This window comes from Rattus rattus, chromosome 6 (genome assembly GCF_011064425.1).
Source record: "Rattus rattus isolate New Zealand chromosome 6, Rrattus_CSIRO_v1, whole genome shotgun sequence".
NCBI classification, from domain to species: Eukaryota; Metazoa; Chordata; class Mammalia; order Rodentia; family Muridae; genus Rattus; species Rattus rattus.
The window spans coordinates 139,372,226-139,394,518 of record NC_046159.1 but is presented as its reverse complement, the minus strand read 5'-3'; the positions used below and the strand labels follow the sequence as shown (position 1 = coordinate 139,394,518).

The 22,293-nt window shown below is 42.1% G+C and overlaps 1 protein-coding gene across 1 annotated transcript; it reads left to right on the top strand.

Annotated features, from left to right (window-relative positions):
* Positions 1-1,081: 1,081 nt before the first annotated feature.
* LOC116902996 (metalloreductase STEAP4) lies at positions 1,082-22,055 on the top strand. The gene is made up of 5 exons (XM_032905310.1): positions 1,082-1,203; positions 15,890-16,347; positions 16,944-17,471; positions 18,806-18,970; positions 20,258-22,055. Exons 2-5 carry the CDS (start codon positions 15,892-15,894, stop codon positions 20,519-20,521), a joined length of 1,413 nt encoding a protein of 470 aa, XP_032761201.1. The 5' UTR covers positions 1,082-1,203; positions 15,890-15,891; the 3' UTR covers positions 20,522-22,055.
* The last annotated feature ends 238 nt before the right edge of the window (positions 22,056-22,293 follow it).

The following is a 22,293-nucleotide window of genomic DNA, read 5'->3' as shown; positions in this document are numbered from 1 at the left end:
CTCAAAGAAAGAAGTTATTTAATCACAACTATCTGTCAGGACAAGACTTTTGGGGAGATACTGAAGTCTCAGCTCAGTCCTCAAGACATGTGAAGAGAGAGTCCGGTTCCTAAGTTCTGAGAACACGCTCCCCTGAGATGGAATCTGAACTTTGGCAAGAGTGCTACGGAAGTCGATCCAGATGGTTGGGAGAAAGGCAAACCTGAAGAATTCTGTATTTTAGACTGTCAAAACAGCAATGGAAGGACGTGCTTTCCTTCAAGTTGTCATGATTCTTTATGTCTTAAACCACCATAGCAGTGGATTTGGTTACCTCTATAGAAAGATACACCGGTCCAATTGTATACGTGGTGGTCAGCCCTTCGCAGCCGTGTGTTTTCGTCTGTGGTTTCAACAGACTATAAATCAAAACTATTTAGAAAAAAAATGTTTCCTCTTTTCTGCTCGTGTGGGCAGGTGTTGTTTGACTTGGGACCTTTCTCTCCCGAACAAAGAAGTGCGGCATCCACTGAGGTAACATTTGCATTGCATTGTTACCATGTAGGGATGGAGGACACAGGAGTAGATGCACTCGTTATACAAGAGACTCCCACCTGCCTGGATGTACAGTATCCTTGGAGCCCCGGAGTAACCCTGTGAACCTAGAGACACATCTGCATTTGAAATGAAGACCTGAAACTCTCAGTCTTTCAAGCTCTGACTCTGTTAAGAATCGGGGCTCCTGGCAGGAGAAAGATGCCACTATTTCATAAGAACAGAAGCAACTAAGGGGAACGCCTAAGGTCCTTGCCCATGTACTGTTTTCTTTGCTACCCAGAGTCCTCTAGCTCCAAAGGGAAAAGAAGTGATTTCTCTGTCCCTCTAGGCAGCAACTGGCCTGGGATGCCCCACCCCAAGGGTTCCGGAAAATCCCTTTAAAACCCCGTTTGCCAGCAGAAAGCGGCCACATCTGCGAGGCAGAACTGCACAAAAAGTTCTGGTCCTTCCAGCTGCGCGGGATTCCCAGGTTGAACTCTTCCCGGAAACTTTGCTTCACTGCTCCTCTTGCGAAATCAAGCAGGGCCCTCCCTCAGCTCTTTGGCTTAAAGGCGAGAGCCTGGAGCCGTCGCAGAGCACAGGCTGCCTATCTCACTCTTCAAGCCTAAAGGGCAGAGCCCACCAGCAGCTGCGCCAGACCAACGCCCCTCCGGGGACCTCCCGCAGGTGGGTCACTTTACTGGCTTTTTTGCCTTGTCACTTTCGCCAGTGGCTGAGGTCCTTTTTCTGTCAGCCCACCCCCAACCCTTCTTTTCTGGACTCTACTTTCCAGCCAGCTGATACTGAGATATTATAAGCAAACTCGCCCCATAGCCTTCTCATACAAATGTCACCCAAGGCTGCCTCGGGATCAGTTAAGCCTTTCAGCCAGTCATTACCTTCCTGAGCTTGTATTACTCATCAAGGTGCATAGGACTCCTAATAAGAAAGAACCAGGGCTGGGTTCTTTCTGTCTAACTGGACTGGTAAAAATCTGAAGCGCCCAGGGGAAAGCAACCTGGAAGAACTTAGGTGTGCAGCCCAGCAGTATAGGCTACATCTAAGGACTTCACACAGAGCTGAAACTGGGCAGTCTGTCTTCCTTGATCTTAATTTCAATACTCTTAAGCAGCTTAGCGATTGCTTTTCTAGAGGCAGAAAAGCTCTAGATGCAGTTTGCTGCATGAGGGAAAGAAACCAGTCCAGAGGCATATGGTAGGTGATTTGGGTTGGGTTTTTTTTTCCCCTTTTATTATTTGTCTCTGCATAGCACTTTAAAACATGAATGGTGTGTCCTGGAAAGCAAGTTGCCTGCACCGTGGAGTCAGGGTGTTTAGAATTCTATTTTTAGTTCTAACGGTGGCCTATTGGTCCAAGAGAATTCACACTATGCAGCGCCATCAAGGTAAAAAAAAAAAAGCCTTAAGGTGCTGTGGCTGTGAAAGGTGTTGAAAGTCTTGCTAATGTCCCAGGTATAACTGAGTAATTACTTTCCATAATAACGCAAGCTTCGTTTTTACAAGAAAACTACCCAGCCGTTCTCACAGGAACATCTAAAAGTTTCACCACCTTTATCATTCAGAGAACACTCTAGGCTTTCAAACCATTCTTCAGCCTGGCTGTGTGAGAATGTCCAATTCCGTATAAATGGCAGCCATATAAATGTCACTCACATGAAAGAACCTTTTTTTTTTTTCTGATACAGTAGGTGTAATTTTATAAAATGGCACATTTATTTGAAGCAGTAACTTTTTTGAGATATGGCCTTTGGAAGGTCCCGAGTTTTTCAGAACACGGTGATTTAGCGCGGTGTGAAGTCCTACCCAGCAAGCATTCTACCGGCATGGCGAATGCCACCAGCTTAGGAAACAGGATGGAGCGCTCTCAAGTGTCAGAACCTCGGGGCCGTAAAGTAAATGGTACATGTGTACATCAAAACTGGGTCATCGAATTTTCTCCATTTGGCCACATTTATGATTCTGTTGAAATTCACATAGCACCGGCAGTTCAGGAACGAGCACCCACTAGGCCAGACCTCTGACTTGAGCATGTTTTACAGACATCTGCCTTTCATAAGCTTACTAACTACTGTTTAGGGGGGAAATAGATTTTCATAACCTTTTGTAAAAAAAAAATACACTAGAAATATTAAGTTCTGCAGTGTGTTTCAAGGACTGGGGAGGTGGTTAGTAGGTAGGATACTTGCCCCTGAACCATGAGGACCCAAGTTCAAGTCCTCAGCACTCCCCATGGCATACACCTGTAACCTCAGCACTGAGGTGACTCCAGGAAGGACCCCTGGAGCCCACTGGTCAAACACCTTTGTCAAATCGGTGAGCTCCAGACTCCTTGGATTAGGAGGAAGGCTGGATGGGAAGAAGGAGGATTCGAATGGGTGGGACGGGGTCAAGTAAAATTAATGAAGGAGGGGTGAATATGTTTGAAATGCATCATGCACATGAATGAATCCGTTATAATGAAACACATTATCACGTATAATTAATGGGTGCTAATGAAACATATGAAAGGAAGCAATCCAGCAAGCTAGCCAGCATTAACCTCTGACCTCACACACACACACACACACACACACACAACACACACACACACACACACACATGGGTACATGTGCATACACCCCATGCATACAATTAAATTTAGGTATGTTTTATCAGCTGCTGTAAAAACCATTTTCTTAGAAGTCTTGAAAAGACTGGCAAACTCCTGGTGAGAGGGAAACAACGGTAACAGCATCGCCCTTTAAAGTTGGAAGGCTTATTAAGGTGCTCCATTGAGTGGCCTGAGATCCGAGGAGGCCACTTGTTAAGCATCTGTAGCTTATCTACCATAATCCCCACCACAAGATGGAGGGATGGGCCGTGCATAGTTAACTGCCCCCTCAGGCTTTAGATCAGACGAGAAAATAATAGAAATGAAATTTACAAAGACAAGACCTCTGATGTTCCCTGTGTCTGTTCACATCCAAAAAGAATGGCTTATTAGTTAATTATGAAGACTTCTCGAGCAGTACTCCATGATATGTTAAACCCACTCAGATGGTTCTCCGTGACTTTTAGGTCATTTCCAAAATGGTTTTAATTAACACTTGTTCTTTTGTTAAGAAGATAGCGGTACTGCAAAGAATCAGACTAAGTAAATAACTAAAGAATAATGAATACGTAAGGCATTATTTGAGAAGAAAATTACTTGGCCTATATAGAAATAAGTTTTCTTCCAAATTTGTTGAAGAATAAAGAACAAAGAACGCTTATGCTTTTTAAAGATTGTCTTTTAGGAACGTGTCCTTGCAAAAAAAAAAAGAATGCCCTGGACTACTAAAAAAAAAATATTTCCACTGTAATTAAGCAAGCAGGACATTGACATCCTGATCTAAATTCTAAGTTCTGCACCGTGTTCAGAGTTTATTCAGCCGTGTGCGGAGAGGTCTTTTGACACTGTACTGTGTTTCTGAAGGGTAATTTTGAGAGATGTGTGGTTCTTTTAAAGGACATCATCATTCCTTACTTCAGAATAAAGTTCACTTTTCTTCTTAAAAGCAAAGAAAATGTATGGGAAGGGTAATTTTGAAAAGTTAAGAGCTGTAATTATGAATTAAAAGAAGACTAAGGTAACAACCTAATTATATAGCACATCTCTAAAAAGAGTTCTTAGTGGGGCTGGAGAGATGTTTCTGCAGTTGTAGCTAAAGCACAGCTCTCTTGCAGAGGACCTGAGTTAAGTTCCCAGTAGCCATGGCAAGAGATTCACAACCACTTATAACTCCAGCTCCAGGGTGATTCAATGCCTCTGGCATTCTTGGGCACCTGAACACACACACACACACACACACACACACACAAACACACACACACACACACATAAACACACACACAAACACAACACACACACACATACACACACACACACACACACACATACACACACACACATACACACACACAAACACACACACACACACACACACACACACACACAAACACACACAAACACACACACACACACACACACATACACACACACAAACACACACACACACATACACACACATTTTAAAAAGCAAACGGTTTTAAGTTGTTAGAGCACAAACTAGATAGTCTGTTTGGTCTCACCACCCAATATTAAGGAAAATAAGATACTTTAAGGAGGAAGCTGTATTTCCTAGCACACTGCTGTTAGGCAAAGCTGTGGACTTAGGGAACCGGAAGATAATTAATGCTCAGTGGGAAGCACGTACCTTGAATCTACACATGCTCTTTTTACAATTTGGGGACACTGAACTCAGCTTTCAACCTGAGTAAAATGGCAACTGAGGCAACTCTGGCAGGATTTAATCCATGTTCTCCTCCTAGCAGATCAGTGTCCTTGATGTGGGCTCCCAGCATCTACACATCCCTGTGCTGACCCTCACACATGTGTGCTAGTGGTTTGGCCCTAAGCTAGCTTCTCCCTGAGACCTGAGCTCCCCGGGGACAGGGACTTTCTGGTTCCCCACTTCATCCCTTTGCCTAACACAATGCTTGGCACAAAGTAGCTATTGTAAATATCCCAGAAATATGAAACTTTACCAAATCACCCCAGACAACACTGATTTCTGTGTTGGAAAGATGTTGCCCAAGGATGTCCATAGTCAATGAGAATGAATGGTCTATTGCTTCCCGTTAACACAATCAAAGTCCAGATTGTAACCCTGCTGGTTGGAGAGACATTCAAGATTCTTTTGTTTTAACATAGAAATAGTCAAAATTATTATACCAGTTTAGTTAATAAAAGACAGTATAGAAGTGGTATTTGTTTTACTTTCTTTTGAGTAACATTATGGTAGATTACTGGGCCAGCATGAAGTCTGAAGCCCCTGAACAGTCTCTCTCTCTCTCTCTCTCTCTCTCTCTCTCTCTCTCTCTCTCTCTCTCTCTCTCTCTCTCACACACACACACACACACACACACACACACACACACACACACACACTACTGTCTTTCTGGTTGATTCTTGTTCATCCCATTAGTTCAAAGGTGTCTTATTTATCATGTTCAATTCTGTGACATAGAAATAGGAAAAAAAATAGTTTAAGAAATGGGTGGAGGGAGGCTGACACAGAAATCATCTAGGAAATGGGACGATGTGGAGGCAGAGTTTATCAGTAGCTCACTGCAGTTAACAGTGATATGCCAGTTGTACACTTTTCCTAGGTCGAAATCCTAGACTCTCCTTGCTGGATTTCTGAGTCAGGTCTGAGAAACCGGAAGATATTTTTGTTGGAGTGAGTACAAAAAGACTCCCTTTGGGAAGCAGGAGTCCCAGGGATTTAGATTTACAGCCTAAATTGTGTTGGCCCAATGTGTGAGGAAGACAGCGTATGCGGCTTTTATTGCTGGGTTGTTTTCTAAATTAACCTGGGAACCTTTGGGGAAGGGATGCCCCTAAGGAAAGATTTAGACATAAAATACAATCAGGATAAGAAAAGTGGTCTCATCTATCCACCCCCTTGCTTTCCCAATTCCATATTTGCGAGAAGATGAGATGAGAGGTAGTGGGGTAGCTGGTGCTATGATAACTGGGTCTCCAAGGGAAGCCAGTCCTAATGTACAGCGTTTGGTGATTTTTTTCACAGTGAAAAACACATGTCTGAGTTCAAGCTTCTACCCAGCAATCCAGCTCCAGCCACTAGAGGGAGCCCAAATTAAAATCCTAGGTATTAAAAAGGAGAAGCTGTTTTTCTAGAAGCAATGACCAACTAGCACTGTTCAGAAGCTGTGTATCAGAGTATAATGAAAGGATGGTGGTGGAAGGTCTGTGTCCTTCTGATGCTTCTTTTAGAGCCACTGGGACCCATTCCTTAGGGTGCCAATTGGGAGACAAATGCTATCCCAAAGCTGAAATACTAAGCAATCCCCAGAAATTTCTTAAAATGGCAAGGTATTTTAAAACAGAATGGAAGGCCCTATGAGAAGGGTTTCTGAGGAGGCAGGCAGGATGGTCAGATACACAGGAAATTTCTATCTCCTGACTGGTTTAGCAGTTATCGATATCTAGACACTAATTACCAGTGACATGCATGACTATTCATTTTTGTATGTTTTTTTTTTCCCAGAGCTGAGGACCGAACCCAGGGCTTTGCACTTGCTAGGCAAGCGCTCTACCACTGAGCTAAATCCCCAACCCCATGACTATTCATTTTACTTGGACAAAGTTACTTGAAAATTAAAATTATTAACCATGTCCTAAAGATCTCTGACAAACCCCCAAAACAGCCAAACTCACCAACTGACGCTAAATGTTTGGTGAGTCGTTGTAGACACCAAATTAATCAGATGTTCATAGAATGCATATTAGCCAGGTACCCTGTAGTCGGCCAGTGGGGAAAAACACACTCTCTGCTGGTGGTGATCTCTGAGTATCATCCTACAACCACATCACTGATGAGCTACAGATTTTTAAGGCAGTGCAGATTGAAAATCCCAGTAGTTGTCAAGGTCAATTAACCAAGGCATAACTGAAACTCTAACCATCCCATGCACACTAGGTTTCAAGGAAATGATTGAATAAGCCCAGGTAGCAGACACTGAGCCTGCATGGCCAAGAAATTACAAAACTATCTTAACTTACCCTGGCAGAGAGTGCTGAGATATAACTCTAACGCCATGCACCCATGCGACGCTCAAAGGAACTAAAACATCCACAAAGAACTTACCAGAAATGATTTCCCTGTACTGGAATTAAAATATATAACAGGTCTACATTACTATGTCATCGTCCATCTGTGGAAGGGAGTGGGGATTCTGCCTCCTGACAGGACCACTGAAGTTCAGTTCCCACCACAGCTCACTGGTAGGTGGGCATTAGCAGTTCATGTCGAAGTCTATAAACCACACAGCATTAATGCGAAGGCTATCTCTAGTTACATTCTTGTGACCTAATCAATTTGTACACTAAGTTTCATGTGTCATTCTGTTGGGTATTAAGAGGACACGCAGATGAGTCATCGAAGAGGTTTCCCTGGGATACACAGCATTTCTCACAAAGTAACGCTGTGATCTATTTTTCAGCAGCTCGCCTTGCAGTTGCATAAATGAGGGGCCAACCTCGGCTACATGGCAAGTCCTAAACCAGCCCGGAACAGCATGTCAAAACTGTTTAAGAAAAACAGCAAAATGTCTGCGAATGTATGATATTAGTCATTTTAATTACTTTCCCCTCTGACTACAAGTTAGTTGCTGAGCAAGAGATCATGGCTTTACTTTGTGAGAAATGCTGTCTATCTCAAGGAAGCCTATTTGATGACTCGTCTGCTGGTGGCGATCTCAGAGTCACTTCCTTCAGCCACATCATTGATGAACCTACAGATTTTTAAGGCAGTCCAGATTGAAAATCCCAGTAGTTGTCAAGGTCAGTTAACCAAGGCATGACTGAAACTCTAGCTTCTTCCAGGCTTCAAACAAACGATCTAATAAGCCCAGAGAGCAGATACTGAACCTACATGGCCAAGAAATTACAAAACTATCCTAACTTTTTATCAGCTTGATAAACGAGATCAGATAAAATGCACCATCCCCAACAAACCCGAATTCTGTAGTATAAATATTTCGGTGTGACTGTGCTTCAGTCTTTGCGAAGGCTACAGTTGCTCTAAACGTTACTCGTTAGCTGAAATTCAAGTTTAATTGGCATCCTGTGTTTCTATTTATTAAATTTAGCAGTCCTCGTTTACATGTTCCTCCTTGCAGAGCCTCATGTTGACCAGCATTCAAAATTTTACTGCCTCTCTCTCTCAGAGCGGATTTTATTCTGTAACCCTCTTCTGTATTCTCTGGAGCACCTTCCACCTTCTAACCCAGCTTATTTATTATTAAATGTACATTGTCCAATTTCCTATAATAATACACAGACAGGTCTTGAAGCATACAGAAACAGAGCTTTGACTGTCTTCTTCCAGGGAGTCAAATACTTTATAAGACGTCTGCATTCTTTGCCTCTTCATCCTCAACAGGGCCAGTGGGCTTGTGGTTTGTGTCTGAGTGTGCATCCAGGGTGAAGAGTTTCTGAAGGATTGAGATGTTTGAAGCACCATTTTAGAGTCCGAAGCTGAATTCACAAATGAAGAAAAGGGCGGCATGACTCTAAAGGCTGTTTCGTCTAAATTGCAAACCAGCTAAGGTGCTTTCCTGTGTGTTGCTGTTAAGGAACTCCATGGGAGATGTGGGTGGTTTTCTCAGTTTGGGGAGTAGCTCTGTAATATCTCTCTGACAGGACAACAGAGAAAAGCTACCTGCAGTGTGATGCCAAGTCTTGAGTCTGACATTCTTGGACCCTTGTGAGATACGCACACCCCTACCTCATTCAGCCTTTGGTTTTTTGTAAGCAGAGGGATTCTAATATTCAGTCAAGACTACAGGGAAAACTTGGGAGGAAGGTGCAATGAATCAAGAGTGTGGTCACTCAGTTTTTGTGCAAGCTTTCAACCTGCTTTGAATGGAGATGTACTAATTCTCATAATAATATTTTACAGAAGTGAGTTTTTCCACAGTCCCTTAAGGTCCCAAGAAATCTTTAATGACTGAAGTTAGGAAAGCATGATGGGAAAAAAGATGCCTGACTCTACTCCAGAGTCCCCTTCTCCTCCTCACTCCCCCAAGATCTCTCTGGGTGGGCCCTCTCTGCCCAAAATATGAGCAGCCCCATGACATTTCCTTCTGAAACTGAAAGTTGTGAAAGTTGCGTGTTGTGTCAAAAGCAATTTTCTCTTTAGATTTGCTTTGATCACAGCCAAACTCTTTCACATGAAATTTATTTTTGCATTTTCACTTTACATAAATACATAAATATTTAGAATTGATAAATAAGGTAACTCTACCTGTGTATAAATAATGGACAGTCAGTGTTCATGTAGATAATTTGAATTTTCTTTGAAATTTTGTAATTAAAAATGACAAAGTCATGGTGGCTACTTATTCCTTTTTAAATTATCTGTATAGACAGATTTTCATTCCCTTCTAGAAATGGCATTACATATACAAATATTAACATTTTTCCCTTTTTATTCTACAAATGGTCCGTTTACTAATCCTAAGAGGTGAAAGTACCATGTTTTAGAAGAGCCATGATTAGATCATTGACATTCTTACTGAAGGACCTGGCAAAGATATTCTCCCCCAAGGTCCTGACAGTGATAAAATGTGCCATTTGATACCAGAGTTCTAACACACCAATAACTGCAAGCTTTGAGTTATCTTTTAAATGAAGTATATGTTATCATCTATCATATAACTTTTTTCTATTCATTAGCTATCTACATGCTACTGTTGCATAAGTTGAATGTGTGTGTGTGTGTGTGTGTGTGTGTGTGTGTGAGAGAGAGAGAGAGAGAGAGAGATCATGCACACAGGAACATGGGTGTGGAGGCTACATATCAATGGAGAGTGTAGTTAAATAGGAGACATCACCCATAGAACTTTAGAAGATCTCACCATATCCTAGTGTTCACCAAGTAGACTAGACCTAGAGAACTCCATATTTCCACCTCCCTCCCTGAGATTTCACGTGAGTGCTAGGTCCTCAGGATTACCTCAAGCAAGCACTTTGTCAACTGAATTGTCATCATCTTCACAGCCCAGCCAATTAATATTTTAACACAGTTCATGTATTTAAGCTTCTAACATGTTAATCTGTGTCACAAAATTTAAATTTTTAAGACAATTCTTTAAACTATATAAACACTTAAAAGAAAATATTGTGAATATGCAAAGTTATTCTACAAATTCCCTGGAGAAAGGAGTTAGACTAGCTATAATAATTTTAAAGAATACATTAGGTAGAACAACTATCGATTTTTAGACATATGTATGTATGTCTAAACATTACATACACATACACACATACATGCTTATAGCTATCAGTATTGTATGGTATAGACAGAAAACAGATACATAGATTAGTAAAGCAGAATAAGAGACCCCAGAAAATGAGCCACACTTACGTGAATTGTTGATTTTTAACACGGGCGTAAAAGCAATTAATCAAAAAGGATGTTATTTCAACAAATGAAGGATAAGCATTTAGTTAATTTATATAGGCAGCACACACACACACACACACACATACACACAACCACACACACACACAACACACACACACACACACACACACACACACACACACACACCACACTTACCTACCTAAGCCTTAAACTTTGTAAAAATGAGCTAAAAATAGATCATAGTTAATTTAGAACTCAGGGCTTCATGAAGAGAGTTATTATCAAAAGAATAATCTATAAGAGAAAAGAATTAATAAATTAATGTCATGAAATTTTAAAATTCTTTTTCTATGAAGATCCTGTAAGACATTAAAGGCTAGGAGAGCATATTTATAAATCACATATGTAGCAAGAGTCTTATATCTAATATGTCTATACATATATGTGAAATACATTGCCTAACTAAAAAGTAGGCAAGAAGCTGGGTTTGGTAGCTCATAGCCATAATCCCAGAACTTAGGAGGGTCAGGCAGAATGATTGTACAAGTCTAAGACTACCCTGGACTATATAGATGTCTACCAGCCTGGGCTAGAGTAAAAGTTTATCTTTGGGAATGAAGGGAAGGGGGAGGAAAATAGCAAGGGACGGAGAGAGGGACGGAGGAAAGGAGGAAGGGGGAGGAGAGAGACAGAGGGGGGGATGGGCAAAACACATGGAACAATATCTCACCAAGGATGATATACAGAGGCCAAGGAAGTACATAACGAGATGTTCAGTATCATCAGCCATTAGGGACATGCTAATTAAAACCACACTGGAATAACAAAATGGCCAAAATAAAAAATACCGGAACTCATAAATTACTAAGTAGGAATGTAAAGTCGTGTGGCCACTGGATAGTACTCAAGAAGTTCCATGTAAAACTGAGCAGAAGTTGCCATATGACCCAGTTGCACTGGACAATCTTTGTCCCAAACAAATGGAAACTTACTGTCACGCCAAAGCTTGTATGTGAGTGTTTATCGCAGTGGGCCAAGTTAGAGACAACTTAAAGGTCCTACATTAGATGAAGTTAACTCGAGGACAGGCGGTGTAACTAAGTGGTATATTGTATGCTTGGCATGTGCAAGCTTTGGATTTTGTCTCCAGAAGCAAAACGTTTTAAGTGAGATTGTAATACGTCTCTTCCATGGATGGAATACTGCTCAGAAATTACATGGAAATACTGATAAACAAAACAGCTTTGATGAACCTCAGGGACATTGTGCTGAGTAAGAAACAAACAAGGGGAAGAAGAGAGGGCTCTCATCGGCTTGTTTATATAGCGTGAGATGCCATTTCTGTAACATTCTCAGAAGGACAAAACTACAGAGAGCCAGTTAGTGGACTCTAAATCAGAACCCACTCTGGAGAGAGACGGGTGTGGCTCAAAGGAGAAGTGACATCAGAGATGCCCAGTGCTGGGACATTCTGCATCTCTTTGCCCTTTGCTCACATAACTCATACTCACGGGAGGTGTCAGTGGGAGCATCTTTAAAGATGGCTGCCTCAGTTCCCAATGGCAGGGGTGGAATGCAGAGACCAAAGATTACCTCAGTGGCAGCTGCCTCTGTGGCCATCGAAGTTACCTTTGTCACTCTGTAGCCCATGTAAGCATTCCTGTGGGATCACTTCACCTTCCTCTCTATGGAAGGTGTTTCCACAGGAAGTAAGCCACACCTGGAGCTTCTCCAAGCTGGGAAATTCCTGTTCTTTCTAGTCACCCAGCTTATGGTGTGTAGTGCCCACAAGACCAAAAGAAAGAAAACACAGTTGTTGTCACTCTTTAACCCATTTTACCTTCGGTAAATACTCTTCCCGTTTGCTGCCTTTCTTACGATTTCCTGTTTCCCTGTATTTCTTATCTAAGAGTAGGCCAGGGAACTTTGAAGAGTCTAAACAAGAAACTACCACCTTTGTGGACCCATGTGTTCATGTAGCTATTTTGAGGTACAAATGTGCCTGACATGGGTGTGGCAAAACTATTCATGAAGCACTTATTGGAAAGCACACCCTATGTGTAAATCCTATTTCTGTGAGCATCTATAATTATAATATTTTTTTCCAAGAGCTCTTAACCAAATCTCCAAAGAATTGCTAACATTTTCCCACATTATTTATTTTTATCACTATTCTGAGTAATCTTACAAGCAGGGGCATAACAAAGGCTGGTGTGCCAATGATTTACTAGAGACCTGATTCCGGGGAGCCGGAGAGAAAGGCAAAGGGCATGGCCAGGGAACATGGGAAAGACAGTGCAAGAGGGAGGGAGGTTAACCATGGTCACAGATAATGAGTGTTCTGGTCCACTGGGGCCATGTGAGAAGCCTTAGGAAATATGTCAGACTGAGTACCAGAAGACAAAGGAAACACAAAAGAGAGACAGGGTTCTCAGAGGCCTGCCCTCTGTTGGTTTGTGGTGCCCCCACGAACCCTGCATATCTGAATGCTAAGCAGACAAGGGTCTTAGAGAAGCCCTATGACAAGAAGCGAGGGATGCAGATGGAAGACCCAGAACTAAGTTAATAGTGGGCAGTGTTTGCTGAGCAGAGCTAAGATTCTGCCTGGAGACTAAAAATAGCACCAGGAAAATTTGAAGTGTGTCTCAAGCTGTGTCCATAAAGTGTAACCTTAGAGTGACTACCACAGCCATCAGGAAGTGCTTAAGGAATAAGTAAGCTGCATTTCCTTTTATTGGATCAGTCAGTAATATTTTAATATCCCCTTACCAACTTTTTTATATCTGCAATTTACTCAGCGACGTCCCTGAAGTTTTGAAAGTGAAGACGAATTTTAATGGTTGGAGGAGCCAGCATCCCAAGGAGGTTACCTTAAACTGCCAAGCTATATCTTAAGAGAAGAATAAAGTAAAATGTGAAAAAAATACAAATGAGAGAAACCCGTACTTCATCCATTTCTACATCTGTGTTTTGATGTGTTTCTGTGGTCTACAGCCATTTCATATAGGATGTTATTTATAAAAAAAAAATAAGTGGAGAAAGTAGGCACATTCTAATCTCTGGTTCAGATTAAATGATCACAGTTATTATGCTGCTCAAGTTATATGCTTTACATAGATATTAAGCAATTAGTGGGTTAAATTCCTCAGATAATAAATAGATTAAATGACCTAATAGTGATAAACTAGCATTCATGCCTAAAGATCTGCTTCGAGACACATAATTTAATCTAAGCCTTGATATCTCGTAAGCAGATGCTATCTCTCATCTTAAACATGACAAGGCTGAGTTTGAATAACCTGCCAAAGGCCGCATTGCTAGTAATTCAGTGCAAAAGTGGTCTGAGGGGATGGATCAGGCAGGAATGTGCCTGTCTTACAATCACAAGGACCTGAATTGGATTCTCAGATCCATGTAAAAGTTCTAAGCATGGAGGGTTTTTATAATCTTGGAGCTTGAGAAGTGAATACAAATGGACCCCGGATTCACTGGCCAGCTGACCTAGCCTTGTTTCTGGCCCATAGGAGACCCTGTCTCAAAGAAGGTAAAGAGCCTCCCTGAGGATGACACCCAAAGTTGTTCATAGTCTCCACAAACATGCACATATATGTACCTGCACACCACACACACACACACACACACACACACACACATTGCAGTAATTTCCAACCCCAATAAGCCCATATAAAAACACACAATCCAGTCTTTTTTGTATTTATAAGCTTAATTATTACAAAACTTTACATAAAGTTATAATACATCGATTCATATCGGTCAAATGGGCCAAATCACCTAGAATTGCTGCGTTTGTAACCATCAATAGACTATTGCTGCAAAGAAGTTAGTCTCTTATTGCTGGTGGATTTACCAGTTCTATAATTTCCGTACATAGTAATCTAGTTGGGGGGGGGAAGTACTAGAATAAAGTATTGGGGTCAAATGAGAAGACGGGTAGTCAGTCCTTTAGCACACAAAGCAGTTATACAGAACAGAATGGTAAGTGTATCGGGTGACAGCCTGAAGATTTGCATTATGAAAATAGTTGTCATTTGGTGGGCAGTGGAGGTGCATATCTTTAATCCCAGCACCCAAGAGGCAGAGGCAAGTGGATCTCTGTGAGTTTGAGGCCAGCCTGGTCTACGGAGTGAGTTCCAGCAAACCCTGGACTACACAGAGAAATCCTGTCTTGAAGACGTCAATATATACAGATACACACATATACAGTTATATGTAATATTATATACGTATGTGTATATTAACTGATTAACAGCTAACCAAGTTAGCTAAATACTAGTTTGCAGTCACAGATGCCAGGAACATGTAAAAGGACAGCCCCGTGCTTGCACATGAAGAACCATGTTCAACCACAGATAGTTCCCATACGTGTTCATGCCCTTCCTGATACCTGCTGAGGGCATCTCCAGATAGTTCGTAAGATGATTCAGTTACGCTGATTAGTCACAGTTTCTACAGTGGTACCGGAAAGTCCTGTATTTCTTGTCTCTCTCACGACGCCTACCTGAGTGCAATGACCTGCACAGCCCGTGTGTGCTGCAGTTGCACAACTCTGGTCCGGCGCAGCTAAGATGACAGTACTTTGTCTTGAGCTAGACAGAGAAGGAAAATGTGCAAAGCTCCCTCTTTTTAAAAAGTGCAGCTATGTGTGTATGTGTGCACATTTCATGATTGATATAAAAGCTACAGTGTAAGGACCAACACTGTCATAGCTGGTGCGGGAGCTGCACATCTGACTCACCGACTTTACTGCCAAGCCACTTGAGTGAGAGGAGTCCTGTCTTTGGCAGCATCCTCTCCTGCAGCCTCTCTCTCCCCTGCATGTTGGTTATCTTTAATTATTCAGCCTCCTCCTCCTCCTGACTGCACCCCGTGTCTGAAACACAGGGAGGACCCTGCTCCTTCTGTCTCTCATTCCATCCTGCTCGGGCTTTAACAAATATTTGCCAACTGTCTAGCCCTTGATAGACAGTGCATTTCTCAGCACGGAAAAATAAATCATTGAAAATCCTTCCCCACCCATGGGGGGGAAAAAAGCCTCTACATTAGCTGACAGTTTCAAGTAGAAGTTGAGAAAATATTTGAGAAAATTTTTTCTGAAAGAAGACATACTATTCCCCCAAAGAATAGAGAGTGAGATAGATTACTGTGCGAAGCTGTAAAAACAAAAAAAAAACAACAACAACAAAAAAAAAATGCAGCTTCAGAACACTAATTTAGCTGGATTCCCAGGCAAGACATTCAATTGTTTTTGTCAGCACCACACTTTTTCCCTTAATGCCTTGCGGTATCTCAGTTACGAGCTGATGACCTATAAGTCCTTTTGAATTTCTACACCTCTAATTCCTTTTGTTTGTTTTTCAGTAATGGAGAAGACGTGTGCAGATGAGTTTCCTCTGACTGTGGATTCCTCAGAAAAGCAAGGTGTTGTCTGCATTTTCGGAACAGGGGATTTCGGGAAATCATTGGGGTTGAAAATGCTTCAGTGTGGCTATTCTGTTGTTTTCGGGAGTCGAAACCCCCAGGTGTCCAGCCTTCTGCCCAGGGGAGCAGAGGTCCTGTGCTACTCAGAAGCAGCATCGAGGTCTGACGTCATAGTCCTGGCCGTGCACAGAGAGCATTATGATTTCCTTACAGAATTAGCTGATTCTCTCAAAGGAAAAGTATTGGTAGATGTCAGTAACAACCAAAAAATGAATCAGTATCCAGAATCAAACGCCGAGTACCTTGCTCAACTGGTACCAGGAGCCCACGTGGTCAAGGCATTTAACACCATCTCAGCCTGGGCTCTCCAGTCAGGAACACTCGATGCAAGTCGGCAGGTAAGATTAAACGAACTTGCATTCGGCCATTTAAAGGCGAATGTTTTAATCTGTCCTTACCTGAATGTAGCTCCAAAAAAATTCCCTACTAAATGTTTAATTTTTCTTACTGTGCTAAGGACAATTTTCTTGGGTTTCATTGAGAAGTGTAGTCGATTGTGGTTCAAGTGTATTAGTAGTTCGATGGGACCGAATGATGTCAGAGTCTGGAGTTCTATTATTGCCAGACAGGAAACTAACCAATTCTTGACTCTGTTTCCACTTGTGTGAAACTGGGTCTAATTGGGTCCCCAGACGAGCCATAATCATAGGTGATGTGGTTCCCATATTCAAGAGAAAGAGGACTACTTGTGCTTCAGAGAACCTCATCTTATAGCAACATTACGTGCCTAACACCACCCTCAACCCAAAAGCTTGGTCTTTCACTGTCCAGCACACACATGCCAGTTCAAAGCATCATCTTGCTAGAAAAAAATCCTATATCTCTCTTTCGAAAATATTTTATTATTATGTTTTTATGTGTTGCTTATATGAAGCTTAATGATAATTATTGAATAAAGGAAATAATAAACGCGGAATTAATTTTTTTAACTCAGGTGTTTGTCTGTGGAAATGACAGCAAAGCCAAGGACAGAGTGATGGACATTGCTCGCACTCTTGGGCTCACCCCACTGGATCAAGGATCTCTCGTGGCAGCAAAGGAAATTGAAAACTACCCTCTGCAACTATTTCCCATGTGGAGGTTCCCTTTCTACTTGTCCTCTGGGCTGTGCGTCTTCTTCTTTGTGTACTGCGCTATCCGGGAAGTGATATACCCCTACGTGACTGGGAAGACGGATAGTACGTACCGCCTGGTTGTTTCCATCCCGAATCGTGTCTTTCCTATAACAGCACTTACCCTGCTGGCGTTGGTGTACCTCCCTGGTATTCTTGCCGCCATTTTGCAGCTCTACCGAGGCACAAAGTACCGCCGATTCCCAAACTGGCTTGACCATTGGATGCTTTGCAGAAAGCAACTGGGCTTGGTAGCTCTGGGATTTGCCTTCCTTCACGCCATCTACACCCTTGTGATTCCTATTCGTTACTACGTACGATGGAGGCTGAGAAACGCGACCATTACTCAGGTAGATTTCTTCTCCTCTGTGTTTCTTGGCTTCTTAAACCAAAGCACAGTCTCGTTCTATTCCAATCCATTTCACAAATGTGGAACATGGTTCCCCAAAGCTTGTCCTTGTTCTGTCTTGTGCTTTAACCAGTTTACCATTTAGGCCTAGCTGACCTCAAATTCATGACTTTCCCGCCCTGATCTCCCAAATCTGGGATTAGGAGGGTGAACTGTCACACCCACACGGCATCTTCACTTCTTTGAAGATCAATAATCAGAAACCCTATCCTGAGGCTTGCAAATGGATCCGATTGTGATTACATAGAGCTACTGAGAATAAAAATTAGAGTCCAAACTCGCTTGACTCTAGATCTATAACCCTGGGCTCACAGAGACTCTGACCCATTGACAGGTCTAGGTAAGAGTCACTAAACCTTTGTACACCCACCCTTATGCTTCGAGCTTCTGTTTTTGAAGACTGAACTACTGTCCACTAAGTATGGAGTCTGACCAAACATGCACCACAACACTACAAACAAATTCACAAAAGGGTGCTTATAAGCCCATTAATGTTTGACTTGTGCGAGGTTGTCCTCGACAGATGGAAAAGCCAAATGGTTCTCAGCACACATCAAATCCTATCTAATGGACACTCAAAGCTCAAGTAGTCTGTCAGCATTTACAGCAGAGATGCTACAGGTCTGGTCTGGTTTAGAAATTAATGGCCTTGCTATATCTTGCAACATTCTCAAAGGCCATTAGTCAATAACTCCCATAACTCACTGGCACTCCGCCCACAAGTACCCTCACACATTCCCCCAACAAACGCTTCTTGAGTAAGGATCACACTACGTGGCCTGATTCCTCCCACGCTGTGATTTGCAAGATTTAATACTATATTGGGACATAATCAGCATAAAAGACCCAAACTTGTGAGAGAGAGAGAGAGAGAGAGAGAGAGAGAGAGAGAGAGTAAGAGAGGAGGAGAGAGAGAGAATAAACATTATATAAAAGCCAAATTTTGATGGGATAACGCTATGTTTTTGTTTGAGAAAGAGAAGGCCGTGTACTAAAGAAGATTAGCACAAAGATTGAGTTTGTTTTACTATATGTAGGGTGAATTAAAACTTCCTATGTGACTCCTAGAATTGTAAAAGAATCCCAGGAGAGTCAATTACCTTTTCTGCTCAAAACATTCAAATGTACTTTTCCAAAGTGGTTCCTAAGCGATCGATAAGAAATGATATACAATTTGGTTTGTGCAAGTAATGTGAGAGAGGTGTGTTTCGCTCCCCTCCCCCAAAGAGTAAAGTATGAGAAACATCTATTTTAATTGTTTCTAATTTTTCATAGGCCCTAACTAATAAAGACAGCCCATTCAGTTCCTCTACTGCCTGGCTCAGTGATTCCTATCTGGCGCTGGGAATTCTGGGATTTTTTCTGTTTCTTCTCTTGGGAATCACTTCCTTGCCATCAGTAAGCAACATGGTCAACTGGAGAGAGTTCCGGTTTGTCCAGGTAAGTGCCTCAAATGTAAATGTCTTGACATTTCAAGAGGAATACGGCTTTTTACAAATGTTCCAGTTTTACTCTCACATCGCGCCTAAATTTCCATTAGGCTCCCTTACTTCCCTAGTCATATCATTAGCAGTTCACTCAGAAAAATGAACTCAGACACTTACAGGCAGAGTCGATAAGGGTGTGATTTCCTGCTTGGAATGGCTTGCCAAGCCTCCTGAGCATCCCCAGAGTCACGAGACTTCAGAGTGAAAAGCACCAGGAATTTATTAACTATGTGTGCAGGCACCAGGTAGAGAGGCTGAAAAGGACCCCAAGACAAAAATTCAGTCTTCCAATCTGGACACATTGATAAGAAAAGGGAGATTTACCATAAGGATTAGAACTTCAATGAAAATTTGGTAAGTACCATCACCCTAGACTGACTCCTGGCCTATATGAGAGATTCATTTCTTTTCCCTGAGTATCGACCGCCAGACACCTCATTAAAGGTAGTTCCTATTCTGGGAGACCAGTGGTCCTCCCAGTATTTATCACATCCAGAGAAGCAGCAAAAGCATCACCCAGGGAACACGTTAGGCCACAAAGCCCCAGGCCCCACCCAGTTCGAGCAATGAGAGGCTCTGAAGAGGGAACCCAGCAATTTGTTTTAACAAGGCCTCCAGATAATCCCCATGCACGGTCCCTATGCACCAGTATAATAAAACAGACCATTAGTAATTGAAATTAGATTTGGTTATCAAATCCAGCAGTTTCTCCAAGGAGCCCAATGTAGACAAATTCAAGGAATTAACACAGGAAAACTGGGCTTCAGAATTCAGGGCCTCCACAAGTACCCCTTAGCTTCTTACTTGCTTACTGTAATAGAAAAGGGATAGCCTCTGGCTTTGACCAGTAACAGAAAAGAATCCAGAGCTTGTAGAAGTCATTCAGTTCTGAACTACTGTCAAGACCACCAATAATAGGAGCTCCCTCTGTGGACAGAACAGTGCATTCATGTCTCCTGACTTGAAGGAGTTTACTCCTAGGACATTTCTCTTTATCGAGTCAGGTTAATATAAAACTAGCGTGTTATCAATAAACAAATCCTTTTATATTTTTAATGAAGTATTTATCATCCTGAAGAAAGATTATAGTTGTTCCCCTGAACCTAGCAATGTTCTAAATATTGCAACAGTATCATGAATTTGTGGTTGTAGACAAGTAAACTTCGTTGGCATGCGGTATTTCACTGTAAGTTGTGAATGGTGTTGACTTCTATGGTTTTTTCTGTTTGTTTGTTTATAGTCCAAACTGGGTTATCTGACCCTGGTCTTGTGCACAGCCCACACTTTGGTGTATGGTGGAAAGAGATTCCTCAGCCCTTCGATTCTAAGATGGAGCCTTCCTTCGGCCTATATTCTGGCGCTCATCATCCCCTGCACAGTGTTGGTGATGAAGTTTATCCTCATCATGCCGTGCATAGACAAGACCCTCACGCGCATCCGCCAGGGCTGGGAAAGGAACTCAAAATACGCACAATCAACACTGAACGGAAAATCGGACATTTAAAATATGGTTGAATTTGCTGGGATTTCTGTACTACCTGTAGTGAACGTTTAGAGCATGACGTGTCCAGTTACAAGAAAGCATTTTCTCGCGTCGTGGTCCTAATTTCATCATCACAGAAGGACATGTTGCCTGACTTTGAAAGACGACCGGAATAGCAAGGGAGCACTGGTTGCCTGAGTCATGTGATGACTCACCTCAGGCCCCCCTCACTTCCTTTCCCAGAAACCCCAGAGACGCCACCGTGATTAGATTTACAGTTTCCCACTGCGAAGCTTCTTGATTTGGGCAACGTGCCTGACTTTTGAAGAGCTCCGGAAGAGTGTGTGCAACTTCCTTCTCTAATTCAAGGGCTGTTGTAAGGGAAAAAACAACACTGTGGTCATGCTAAAGATTTTGCTTGGCTCGCCCATACTGATCTGGGGGTATTCGGGGTTTGGCTGTAGTGCTGAGCTCAAACCTAGCGCCTTATACATGAGCTACATACACCCCAGTCCTGCCATAGTGAGTATGTAGTCATGTGTACCCCTTAATTTTGCTTTCTACCAATATGGATAGTATGGGGAAGTATTTTATACCGCAACAAAAATATAACAATTGGTTTGAAGTAACCGTTCTTTGGATATATGAAATGCTATGTAATTGTCACAAGATCCTTCCTCTATAAGGGACGACTTGAGGGGAGGTGGGATAAGAGTCGAGCGATCCTAAGTCGAGGGAAGATGGGGAAAGAGTGGAAGACCCATTGGGGTTTTCAAGTGCCATAAGCAGAGAAGCGTTGATAACGGCCTTGTACAGAAATGTCAAATAACCCAGAATTTTAGCTAGTAAGTAAGCAGATACTATAGAGTTTGGTATCATTTAGGGGTCGTGGTGTGCTTCCTGCATTATACATTTCAAATACTGTCCAGTATTAAGCATCTGTGAAATTAACTTCTAGTATAAACATGTAGCTTCCATAATCTGTCTTTGTTATCATTGTAAATGGTGTAGTTAAAGGGAATCATCTGAAATCGTCGGTGCGAGGAGAGGATAGCTGAGAGAATTGTGGGACGCTGGGAAGAGGCGAGCGGCAGTGAATCGGAAGCAGCCGGCTCTGGCTTCCGGTGTGGATAGTGCCTTTCCCAAGGTGACCTTCAGCAGGCTGAACACCCCTAGCTCCAGCTTGGAGCTAAAAGGAGATTTTTTGCATAATCTTCCCATGTGTCACTGAAATAAGGAAAAGGCATCCGGTTTGACATTTTTCTGCCTAATCCACAAAGGCTGTTTTATTTTTCATTTTGCTAACTCTTATATCACACATCGCGTACACGATATCATACATTACACACAACACAGGGATTTTTATGTAAAGCTTTCATGTAACACAGACATTTTTTTTAACTATTGCCCTAATAGATCACGCAGACCATATTCAGTTTTCACTAAGAGGACAGTTGAGGTAATGTCTTTGTACTAACAAAATATTTCTGTATTTTCAATTATTTCCTTGGAATATTTTCCAAGAGTTAATAAAATTAAAGAGTATTTGATAACATTTGCTGTGGTGCCAGTTTTTTAATACGACTTTCTCAGTCCTCTTGATGCACCATTTCAGATTTGGGGTTTTACTTCGGTTGTGATTTCCCATAAACAGCTATAAGGGTCTGAAGAAATGTTTCTGTAAGTTACCTTGAACGAAGTCATGCAAGGATTCCGAGAACAGAAGAACTCTGGACAGAACAAAGGTATTGGGGTGGGCATGGCAGACCCTGAAACATCAGTAGAAATGGGGG